Source organism: Rhincodon typus, chromosome 41 (genome assembly GCF_021869965.1).
Source record: "Rhincodon typus isolate 14 chromosome 41, sRhiTyp1.1, whole genome shotgun sequence".
Lineage (NCBI taxonomy): Eukaryota > Metazoa > Chordata > Chondrichthyes > Orectolobiformes > Rhincodontidae > Rhincodon > Rhincodon typus.
Genome location: NC_063372.1, coordinates 3,754,109 through 3,766,882, shown reverse-complemented (window position 1 = coordinate 3,766,882; position 12,774 = coordinate 3,754,109). Strand labels below are relative to the sequence as shown.

The window sequence follows — 12,774 nt, the reverse complement described above, 5'->3', positions numbered from 1 at the left end:
AATAGATAAGATTACATTTTAAATTTTAAGACTTCAGGCAAAGATATTTCACATCCATAAGTCTTACCTATTTTTGAAAGAAACACAAACACAGCATGTTTAAGTGTTAACAGTTTATTAGAAAGATATTGTAGGCTTAAAAAAAATTCCATTGCATTTGACATAAATTGAGGTTCAGCTTGTACTGAGCAGATTTCACAAAATACATCCTAAAGATAGTGTATTAACATTTTCTTCAAACTTGCATTCATACTCAAGACAGTGCAAATACACTTGGTCATCTAAATGTACAGCCACTTAAGATCCACAAGCGACAATGTACAGCTTTATCACTCTTCATACTAACAGATGTAGAAGCTCAAGGGTCAACCAATACCATTAAAGAGTTTTAACCAATTATTAGGGATGAAGCCACTTTGGGGAAAAAAAAACTTAAAACCTCAGCATCCTAACTGCTGCAGAATTAACTAAGGTGGCTTTATTGATACTGAAGCCATTTCAGTGCTAGGTTTATGGGGATTTCCAACTACAAGGTTTAGTATCAGTCAATACAAACGCCGATCACTATAAATAACTTAAAATTAATTTTTTTTTTTGCAAAGTCCTGGAAAATTGGTATCTGTACATAATGGCAGATTATTGTACTGTACTGGTAAGCAATTTTGTCCAATACTCTGGTATGCATCGACCCCTAGAAAAGCCTTTAAAACAGGTTGAAAGTGGATTGAAAGATGCACCACTGCCCTCAACAGCTATCAACTTATAATTGTTTTGTTAAAAATTAACAGTTTAATGAATGCTTTTCTTCCAATTCCCTGAAGCCTTTTTCCCCCAATTCATTTACTCTAGATCTGGCATTTCTGAAAAAGAGAAAAACAAACCTGAGTAACAGTAACAGGTTAAACTTGTCTTTTTTCTAAAAAAGGAGGCCAAAATTCAACTTACTCTCATCATCGCTGTCCTGCGACCCATCCTAAAGAGCAAGGAAACAATTTTTAAAGCCATTTACTAAATATGTTGGCACAGATAACATTCATTCACCATTAAAAGATAGACAAGTACCATAGTTTAATACTGGCATATTAATCTCCAGACATTATGATGAGGAACTAAAAGAGCAAATATTCTCTCCAATCACACCAAACCCATTATAGAATAGTACCACGACATTCCACAGCTGCACAATCCAAGCTGAAAATTTCTTTTGTTGAGGGAAAAAAAAATTATAGGATTAACTTCACATGCCTTAGTCACTTATCAAACTTGTCAGCTACACCAAGTAGTTCTTTCAGTAATCACAAACCTTCAGTGAGAATTGCAAAATTAAAACGAACTATTGGGTTGCTGAAGTGCTCCCTATAAATTAACCTGAAGATAGTGGAAACGACTAGATCAAATATGGTTTACACATGATTCAATTCTGAATCTATAAAAAGGTCCAACACCCAAATGTCATTAGCAAGAGTGACGCACTCATCTCCTCTCTGCCCCTACCCGATTTCCTTGGCTAATCATCTTGAAGTCAAACTGGATCTACACCTCTAACTATGCCTATATTATACCAATCAAGAATTGCAGTTGTGCTCGCATCTGCCTGGCCCTGTGGCGAGAATAATCTCATGCATCACAAGAATATTTAACTTAAGATTTCCAGGGAAGTCTACCTCGATCCTCATATCGGAACTACTTGTTAAGTCACAAAACGTCAGTGGAAAGTGCAGTACTGTGTGCTTGGTGAAATAATGCTCAACTGTGAAAACATCCAACACAACTGAATGGTCTTTTGCACAAAAAGAAACTTGCTTTTATCCAGCACCTTTTATCTTTTTATAGGGAGAGTCACACATGAGAATGGCAAGGGTAACGGAGGCTTGACAACACATATAAAAGCAGAAATAGCAATGTCTAAGGAGGGGAACTTTGGAGAACAAACTCTCTGCCAACCACCAATAATGAGGCAACGCAAAGATGACTCAATTTCAAAGACTGACAGTTTGACAAAGACAAATTAAGTGCTCAACAGAACTGCTAAAGTTGTCTCCAAATGATCCACTCTCCTTGTTTAACTCAGTAGCACTGTGGGAATATGGATAAGTCAATGTGCCCTCAAACACTACTTATTCTTGCTTGAAATGTTCCCTCCGAAGTATAATTTTTATTCCCCTCCACAACGAGGATGGCCTGGACCACAAACTAGTCTATGATAATAGAAGGAATGGGACAGGCTCAGTGAGATGTTTATGCCCTCAGAAGCAGCTTGGCTATATTACATTAATCCACAGAAGTTATCAATAGAAAAGCTACAATTTGAATGATAGTTGAAACAGAACACTTGAACCCTGGAGAATCCAGTTATAACCTTTACAGTCACTAAGCTGTCCCGTAATCAAAATTTCCACTTGACAATCAATTACTACTGAAAATACACAATTCAATAAGCCAGCGTCTTCATACTTACATCATCCATTCCATCTACGTCTGGGATGTCTCCATCATCATCTCCTCCCATATTGTTCATCATCTAAAGAAGTTTTTTTTTTATGTTAAGTTTTTTAAAAAAATATAAAGTTATTTAATTCTATTGCAGTACACTGACAATGCACCTTAAAAAGGGATAAGTGAGACGTTGGGGTGGTGCTGAATTACAGATGAAGATGACCCCAGATCAATTCCTAACCAGTACTGAATTAATCAAGTGGGGCATCATAACTCTTAGGGAATGAGCAAAAAGGGACAGAGGACAACAAACAAGGATTTGGTGATCTAACCAGAATGAACACTGATGTAGTTGAGTGGCAACAATGTCAATCACACCTGCCACACTCTTAACAGTCAAATAGCCTATTGACATCTGCTGTCACACAAGTAGCCATATTTGATTAAGCTTGGGCAGTGGGCAGCCACAGAACTGTATTCAACACAAAATGCTTGTCATTGACAACAGTTCTGGTTTTATGAACTTCTAAAAATGATCTTATTCATAACTATTACTGTATGGTTTAGTGGTCTTTTTTTTCCCCCCTCACAAACATTAGCTTCTTCCCTGTTAACCTCAGCAAATTCAAGATATCATAATTCATATCCAATGCCATTGTGCAATAATTATATTTGGAGTTAGCTTTTCACACTGCATCTGGTGAAAAGTTTACGACTAGCTTTAACACGTCACTGTATACAGGTGATAACTTCTTTTGTATGGATTAATGTTACTTTGATTGCATATTCTGGTGCATTACACACAGAAAAGTGAAGAGAAAAGGGTGGACAGTAGAACCTACACAACAGGAAGTGAATCATAGCAAGCAGGTTGGTTTAATACAATACTGGAGTTCAGTTTGTGTTTTCCAGGAGTTTCTTTCCTGGGACGAGTTCCTTTCTTCAGGTATTTAAATTAAAAGGCACCTATTTTCCAAAATTTGATACCTTCAACATTTGACAAATGTCACGATGACCCCTTTTGATGTTGTGCAAATGGAATAACAAAGTTAGCTCCTAATTCCAAAAATCACAGATGCTCCTACCTGTGAGAACTTTTCAAAGCTGGACAAATCTTCTTCTTCTGGATCATCATCCCAATCTCTCCAGTTATTGAAATCCACTTTGAGCCAGTTTAACTGTACAGAAAGTGGTCAGTCATTGAAAGCAAGTAATATGGGATGGTCAAGAACAAATACTGAGATTATAAAAGACCAAAATTTTGTGAATTTATTGCAGATTTCAATCAAAGTGCTAGAAACATTCAGTAGGTCTTGCAGTGTCCGTGCAGACAGAAACAGTAAAAACTGAGTCGAGTAAGAACTACACCTGTCTGTCGCTGAGGACTTCCTGCACTTTATTTTTAACATGTCAGTGCTACAACAATCCCAGTTACCTTTGCTTTTTCTTTGGTTAACCGTGGCCATGCTTGACCAGATTCTCCTTTTCTTAAATAGCACAAGACAGATCTATCTGTCCGCTTGTGTTTGGAATCCTATGGAATATATCAAAGAGAGAACAATATATACCAGTATTAAACAGATCAATACAATTAAACTCAATTGCACGAGCCATTTCTATCCCACCAAATTTAAAAATAGGTCCGTCAATAGCATTACATTTAATTCTGGTTGCTTGTTTTGCAAGAGGGAAAACAGTGGGGTAAAGTAGGGGGGATAGAATGGAGGAGACAAAAATGAAAATATCACAATCCGTTTCTAATAATTCAGCCATAATTATGTAAAATTCATGCAATGAAACTGAACAACATTCCCTAAATACCTCAATCCTTTTAAAAAAAAATTATAAAGCTGAGGTATACCACTGTCTTTCTGATAACACAACAAACAACAACACTGGCAGAGGTTGGGAATAAGTCTTCCCTTTTGGCTAAGAATTGGCCCTGGGATAGAGGGGAAAAATCCCAAAATACTTGGTTGGCTCATTTATGCCCACGATCACTAATACTTACACTTGGGTCAATTGCATTATAAAGGTTAACTTCATTAAAATGCTTTACGCTTTCCGCTCCTCCAAGGCAGCTACATGGAAAGAGACAAGCCACACAAAAAGTGAATTTTAATAATCATGTTCACGCATGCATTACAGATCACACAGACAGACAATAGATTAAAAACGTTAATCAGTATTTAGATAGTAAATTTGAGAGAACACTAACATTTTATGCTCATTCCAAAATCATAGATTTATGAAAATCCACACATCAGAATTTGAAGCCGATTTTAGAGCAAACAGATGCTGCTTTATCCCAAATATTTTCTTACTGAGCCTCAGATTTCTTGGTTTGCTTCCCCATTCCCATTGATGCATCATTAGCTTCATCCACCATGTAGGAAGCCAACCACGAGCTCAAAAGTGGAGCAACCCATCTTTCTACCAGACACTTCCAGCCCTGGGGTCTTAATGTCCTAACATTAAGTGTCAACTTAATGACCTAAACTACAGCCTGTATTTTCATTGGACAATAGGAACCGAGCTGATATAGTGGATGTGCCAAAACATGAGATTCATTTCCCTCCCCAGCGCTGGCAGGATGTTTTGTATCCTTAGTGTCAACCTGTTATTTTTCCTCCCAACCACCAGACTCCTGAGCTAATTAGGCCTGCTCTTTGACTGAATATAAAAAATGCTGGCATTCATACCAGGTCACACAGCATCCATGGAGAGAAAGCAAGCTAGCGTTAGTCTAAATGACTCTTCAGAGTCAATGTGAAGTGTGGAGGGGCAGCATTTATGCAATCATGGGGTGGGCGGGGGCAAGAAAGGATGTTGATACTTCAGATTAATTGATTTGAATGAGAGAATGGCAAAACAATAGTGGCTAGCTGCCAGACTAGAGAAAACAGACAGTCCCACTGGGGTGTGGGTTTTGTTACTTTTCATGTATTTCTCACATTCGACTTATCACCTTATTTCTTCTGCTTATAAATCAACCTGCCATTTAACTCCCCTACTGTAATATGATGCATCATTTTACCACTTCATCAGCAATAGCTTTCAGTTCTGAAAAAAGTCTATTCCAGAAAAATGAACAAATTATGTTCTCTGGTGAGGAAACATCTGAACTCTCTTCAGCATTTGTATCTTTTCAGCATCTGCAGTATTTGCCTGCTACAACATTAACATGTGGAATGGTCAATAGCAGCATTGGGCAGTTACTTCAAAGCACTTTGGCAGTTTTCCCCATCTTGGCCTGAGAACATTTTGGCAAACTGCAGTGATCTCAATATTTCAGGTGAAAAATCAGCCAACTCGGCACAAGTTAGGAGTGAACTTCAGAAGTCTGTAGAGGTCAATATCACACAATAGTGCATTTCCAAATTGAGTCAATATACCTTCATCAGGGAATAATTGAATAAGGCCAGGCAAAGAATTCACTTTCAAGTAAGGGTGGAAATAAAGCCTGAGCACATTGAACAAGGCATTATGGAAGTGAAAAACCAAAATAATTATTCAATCTATATTTAAACTTACACAAGTTATTTTATTACCACACACAAGTTGTTAAATTTGAAATGAAACCAATTTGGACCTCCAGGAAATGAATGGAGGAAAAACAACTTCACTGGCTCAAAATATTTTGCACGGTCAACTACTTTTACATATTATGCTAACGCTGCTGGCTCATACAGGTCTCACAAAGGCAACTGCAACATCAAAACAAAACTAAGCCTGTCACATTCACCAAGTGTCAGCAGAAAAAAAACTGGAACGGACAGATAGAGAAAATCTCCCCTTTCACAAATGTTGGAATGTAGAAGGGGGAACAAAAAAATCCAAAAATTGAGACCATCCATTATACAAGTTCTATAAAGGGAGAATCACGAGACTGTCTCTGCACAAATTCCCTTCCCTTCATATTTTGTTCTGTCAAAGTTAAAATTTGAGTGATTCCTTTCAGAGCTGAACAAATAATAAAAAAAAAAATAACAAACATACAAAATCCTAGGTTTGATTCCCATTTTGTGCTGTTAGCATATCAGAGCCAGGATAGCAGTTGCAACTGCCTTCAGCACGTACAATTGGGAAAGATTTGCCAGCTTTTGCGCAAAGATGGTGCTTCACATTCATATGCAGCTTCAGGTATATAATGCCATATAACTACGCCATCATTATACTTACAGATTTAACCTCCATTTTCAGGAGCTCACTGCATCAATCACATGCTGCCACCTTCCTAATATGCACTGCAATGCACAACATAGCCAGAACAGTCTTCCAAAAGGCATATTCATTTGAACAAGATTCCAAAGGAGTGTTAAACCCCTGAGATCAGGTCAGCAACTTGATCAGATGAATTAGTGACATTTAAAGAAAACCTGACAAGCAGGACAAAGAAGCCACCCATAGTAAGTTACTATAATTCAGTTACTCACTCATCTATAAAACTAGTGCACACACTATGTTTAAAGTGGAAACACAGTCTCAGTTGGCTGGTTTGCAATGCAGAATGATGCCAACAGCATGGGTTCAATTCCCGCATCAGCTGATGTTACCATGAAGAATACTCCTTCTCAACTTCTCTCCTTGCCTGAGGCTTGGTGACCCCAAAGTTAAATCACCACCAGTTCTCTCTCCCCAGCAAGAGAGCAGCCCTGATGTCTGCTAAGACTATGGGAACTAACTATTAATGAACTATTTGCAAAGTTAAGAAACTTCGTGAAAATTAACAGTTCGTTGACGAGCATAGAGCTCAATGGTAATACTCTAAACCTCAGTTCTAATGGAACTGCATACCCAGAGACCTAACTATTCTGTCAAAAAGCAGTCAGTCAGTCAGTCAGTGGAAATATTAGCATGACCACATTAATATTAGTTTCACGGTCTCATCCTATATTATGTGGAGGCTGAAAGGAAGGGAAAAACAAGTGTGAGCAAACAAACATTTAAGAAGAAAGGTAAGAATTGACCTGTCCAGCATCCCCACACTTTCTTTAAAAAACAACACCAAAGGAAAATAGTGGCAGAAATGCCTGGAGGCCCAGTCACCTGCTACTTCAAGGTGGTAGTAAAGGACCCTAAATTAGAAACAAAATCTTGCTGCTTCTAATAATTACCCCAACACAGTAGTGTATGCATTGATGTTTAAGGTTTAAATTTCATGCAGCTGCACAGAACGCAAAAATTTTAAATATATTAAAACAATTTCCACCCAGAGCTCATTAATAAATGTTACCAACATTTGGCATTCTACTCGAGTCATTCTCAAACTCTGGACCAAATTTCAACACAGGCAACATTTATTGGGAAAAAAAAAAATCACAAGGTGGGCATACTTTTCCTTTATCTGCATGGCCATTGTGGTAGGAGCACATGCCATACTAAGTTCCCAAACTACAATGATTCCAGTTTGCAAAACTTCAAGCCTTTCTCCAGAAACTGACAAACAAATTTTGGTCAGCGTATTACTTTCACGTGGCAGTTTGTTCTTGTGTTACAGCAGTTTGATTGTCCATTTTTGCGCTTATTAGAGCGTGTTGCAGATTCAGGTTCTCCACTGTGATTTGCTAGTCTCAAGCTATACCAACTGATGTCCGTGTGAATCCACAGATGAGAAATACTTAAGGGAAATATCTCTAGGCCAGAACCACTATACCCCTGGGCAGCCAGTATAATAGCAGCTCTGGTATGCCCATTTAGCCAAGCAATAGGTAGCAATTGAAAAAACACAAAAAGAGAGGATGACAGAGAAAGAGATGCAAAATACAGTAATGCTGATCAAATAAGTCTCTTGCGCAGTGCCAAAGCATTCTTTCATGATGGATAAGCAATAATTCAAATTTTTTCACAGGCTACAAGTTTTAACAATTAATGTTCTAAAAATAGAAAAGCATAAATAAAATTGTGAACTTCTGCAGTAAAATATTGTAAAAATCCAGCAGAGATTACACTAATCGCTTCTGGTGACAAATATTCAGGCATACATCTTCATTGAGGTGGTCACTGGCATTTTTAACAAAAGAACACAACTCATTTGTGAACAGTGCTAATGAGAAACTGTATTATTAGACTAGAGCCTAGATTTCTTTTCAAATGCATTCAAGTAGTGAAATAAAGCTGTCCCTAACTTTATGACAGACATTTTGACACAAATGGGATTGAATATCTACTACGTACCTGAATGTAAACTTCTCTTTTTCAAAATTTATTTCAACATCCTTACTGTCTTCTACACAAAATTCAACAAAGACGTAGTCTCTTCGGTCATACCATTTTGCAGAAGCTGGCTGCCTAAAAGTATTATGGGAGTGAAAACAATCACAAGGTTTGTGTGGAAAAAGACTGCAAGTTCTCAAAGCCGCATGCAAAAAAAGTATTTACATTCCAATAGAGTGACTTCAGTACAATTCAGTCTCTGAGTTCTGCTGCTGCTGATAAAACAAAATTTGAAAGTAGTCAGGGATACCCAAATTTTAGACCAAAAAGGTGGGGCAAGAAAAAGAGCAGAGCACATGAACAAGAGCCACTGGCGTGACCTCATAGCCAATGGGTTCATCATGGGGCAATCTCAACAAAGATGTTTGATTTGTTGCTAATTTCTATTAAGCGGGCTTTGGCCCAAGCTGCAAGAACAATTGAACTGATTGGAGATCCAGTGTCTGATTCTAGATGTCATGGATTCAAGCTTCTATGTTGAGATCGTCCCACAATGCATGTCCTCTGATTATGCAAGTTGCTTCAATTAAAATTAAAACCATTTCTATAACATCTTCCAATTACACGAAAAACAAAGATCTTGAAGCATTTAGCTTTGAGGCACGCAATCCCTACATGAGTGATAAGCAGGGTGAGCATTTTTAACCACTCAATTTACTTTTGCCATTTTTAGGCATCTTAAATTCAGATCCTTTGGGAAAAATAATTAAAGGAAAACCATTTGAATGGTGTGAGAATCTCTATGGGCAAGGGCACATGCATCAAAATGCTTGAGATCCTCTGAGATAAGCAATCAGAACCAGAGATCTAAATGCAGCTTCACAACTCATTGCAAATACCCTACAAAAATTAAAACATACCACTTAAGCATAATGTGAATTCTCTTTAGGTTGTGTATAGCACCTAGGGTCCATGCCCATGAATGATATACCAAGATCCCTCTCAATTGAAAGCAGGGTTGCATAAAAGCAAAATGAAAATAAAACTTATATATGGGGGAAAGTAAGACAGAAAGGTTCAAGATATTGGTAAAACTTAACCCGAAGAACCCAACCATCACTACAGCTTTGATGCTACAAGTGGCAAATAAAATTATAATGGGAGATACCTTCAGTGGAACATTACATTCCACATGGGAAAATTATGGAAGAATAAGCACAATTTTCCAGATTTTTAGTTCCACCAGAATCCTTTTCCCCACACACACTCATACCTGAGTGGGACAAGTGCCAGAGTTTCAGCCGAGGTGACTGGTTCTTGATATAGCCAGGGGCTCTGCTGGTCAACTATCCTTCAGTTTTTCTTGCACCAATGCTTGGCACAAAAGTTTAAACAATTTTGAGATGGTTATGGCACAAAGCTAATATTCTCTAACTCGTAATCTAAATTTGTTGGTTGCTAGTCTGAAGCACAACTGTGATATTAAACTGATGCACGTAGCCTGGACTTAACACATTAGAATTCTCCCACTTCCTAATACTGGTTCAATGTTTAACACTAACCCTTGTTTTTCTTAGAAAATAACAGATCTTCTCTCAAAAACCACCTGCAATACAATTTCAACAATCAAGTCATAAGGCTAATGTTCTACCTTAATTTTGGAATGCATATAGTCACAGGAGGCTAAACATCTGCATGGGACTACAGGTGTTATAGGAATTTGAGAACTGCACAGCATTTGACTAAGTTGACTTAAAAAGTTGGGGTGGGATTGGAAGAGCACCAAACGGTACTATGGCTAATCACAGGGGGGAAAAAAAAAAAGAGATAAGCACAAGAATATGCCATTTCTCTCAGATTCATCCTTACCAATTCAAAATCAGAACATCTACATTTAACATGTTCCATATTTGGAAGCTTCCTCAAGGGCCACATTCAGAAGCACCCAGTTTCTACATTTTCTGATGAAGGGTCTAGGCCCGAAACGTCAGCCTCTCTGCTCCTATGATGCTGCTTGGCCTGCTGTGTTCATGCAGCCCTGCACCTTGTTGTCTCGGATTCTCCAGCATCTGCAGTTCCTAATATCTCAGTTTCTACATTTGATCACTATCTAATTATGAAATATACAAACCATCTGCATAAACAGATGCATGAAACATCTTTTGCATGAAGTGTATTTACACCAAAATCAGCATCAAGCTGAATATGTTGTACCACACTGTTAAAGTTCACTTGTGAACAACGGCCACCTAAATATTCAAACGTCAGCCACTATCTTTGTTGGGGTTATACAGTTCAACCAATGTATTCAAAATAAACTTGAATACAAATTAATGGCTTTAAAAGAGGAACCAGAGACACGACACCACAAAATTGATGAGTCAAGTTTTATTTGTTGGAAAACTATCAGAACTATCCTAATGGCACTGTGGGCCTACCTAAACTATTCCGACTGCAGTGGATCAAGGAAGTAGCTCACCACCACCTTCAAGGACAAACTAAGGATGAGTAACAAATGCTGACGTAGTCAGCAACACCCATGTCCCATGAAAGAAGAAAAAGCAAAGAAACATAGAACAACCAGATTATGGAGGATTTCGTGTGCCAGTCTCTGCGTACTTTGTCCACAACAGGAAACTACGCAACTTCAGTAATGCCCAGATTCACAAAAAATCTATATTAATTCAGGATTATCAATCCAAAAATGCAGTTTAGAGCATCCATAGCGCCAATGTAGTGAGGTAGCATGCGAAGTATTGGCATACCACAGAATTGTAAATCAAATATTCAAATTATTTGTTGTCATTGGAACCTGGAGAAAAATAAATTGTCTTGTACTGTTTATTAGCACATTTTTATTGAAAGCAGAATCAAGAAAAGAATGCAAAGTGTAGCTATATACCTCAACATCAGGATGATCAGAAACCAATTCTCACTCTCCAGTAAGGCTGTCAGGCCTTACTGACACAGAGCAAGAAAGAGGGAAGGACAGAATGTGCAGCTGGAGTTTGGTGAAAGAGTCGCAAGGGATAAATTTAACAATTTTTTAAAATCTAACAGCCAATTTCAATCTAAAGTCTAGTGTTTCTATAAATCAGCAACTTACTAAAAGTTGTTCTTTGAATTGGGTGCTGTTTAATTACAGTTTTAAACCAGGAGTTTACAGGCTCTCAGCTGAAGCCAGTTCATTAGGCATCTAGTTTAATCCAGTTTCAAAAGGCTTTGAAGTAGAGGTTATAAAAGGAGAGCACCTTCAGTGCTGACTTGTTCAGTGCATGCAGTAGTGTGCAGCTAACATTTGGTAAAACTAGGAGAAAAAAAAGTGATCAGTCACTTCTGTTCTGTACTACTGGTGATTACTTCTACTCTATAAAACAAAATACGGTCTTGGGGAAATTGGAGCATGAGGGAAGTGGGACTTTAACTCATAGTACAGAGCACTGGAGGTCAGGCCAAGTCAAAGCTGCTGATTGGGCTAGTAGAGATGGTGCATATTTATACTATTATTGCTTATAATTTTGAAGTCTTATTTTGTGGTTCATAATTTCGAAGGACTACATTCTGTATTAACAAGATCAAGGGAAGAACGGTCTTAAAGTAATTGATATTGTTTGATTTTAAGAGTACTTTTAAAGGTTTAATCCAAAACGAGTAAGTCATTGCAGGAGAACTCAAAAGTCGTGGTTTGCTCCTCCTCCTCTATGGAAAGCCAGGTAAGTTTCCAGTGCCAGCATGTATGCAGTAAATATTTCCAGCTGCAGCTCCTGGAAGCCTGGGTTTTGGAGCAACAGCAGCAGCTGGGGACACTGGAGCATCTGCAAAACTGAGCATGTATAGAGAGGAGGTCACGCTACAGGCAGAAAAAGGAATGGGCAACCACCCGGCAGAGTAAAAGGATGAGGCAAATAGTGCATGAATCCTAATGCTTTGGATACTGCTGAGGAATGGTCTCTCAGGGGAAAGCAATAACAGCCAAAATTTGCAGGTCTGGACCCTGCAGCCCAATGGTATCAATGTGGATTTCACAAGCTTCAAAATCTCCCCTCCCCCTACCACATCCCAAAACCAGCCCAGCTCGTCCCCGCCTCCCTAACCTGTCCTTCCTCCCACCTATCCCCACCATCTCCTACCTACTAACCTCATCCCACCCCCTTGACCTGTCTGTCCTCCCTGGACTGACTT

General features: G+C 38.4%; 1 protein-coding gene across 2 annotated transcripts in view; it reads right to left on the bottom strand.

Annotated features, from left to right (window-relative positions):
- Positions 1 to 98: 98 nt before the first annotated feature.
- The window catches only part of LOC109925898 (prostaglandin E synthase 3), a 16,943-nt gene continuing 4,267 nt past the window's right edge, over positions 99 to 12,774 (bottom strand). Inside the window, exons 2-8 of one of the 2 annotated variants that reach the window (XM_048618798.1) lie at positions 8,614 to 8,727; positions 4,448 to 4,517; positions 3,872 to 3,970; positions 3,522 to 3,614; positions 2,459 to 2,521; positions 946 to 973; positions 99 to 860 (exon numbers count right to left, since the gene is read on the bottom strand). In XM_048618798.1, the coding sequence (XP_048474755.1) occupies positions 841 to 860; positions 946 to 973; positions 2,459 to 2,521; positions 3,522 to 3,614; positions 3,872 to 3,970; positions 4,448 to 4,517; positions 8,614 to 8,727 (487 nt within the window). In that variant the 3' untranslated portion in view covers positions 99 to 840. The remainder of the gene's footprint in view (positions 861 to 945; positions 974 to 2,458; positions 2,522 to 3,521; positions 3,615 to 3,871; positions 3,971 to 4,447; positions 4,518 to 8,613; positions 8,728 to 12,774) is intronic. The other variant, XM_048618799.1, reaches the window with a different exon arrangement.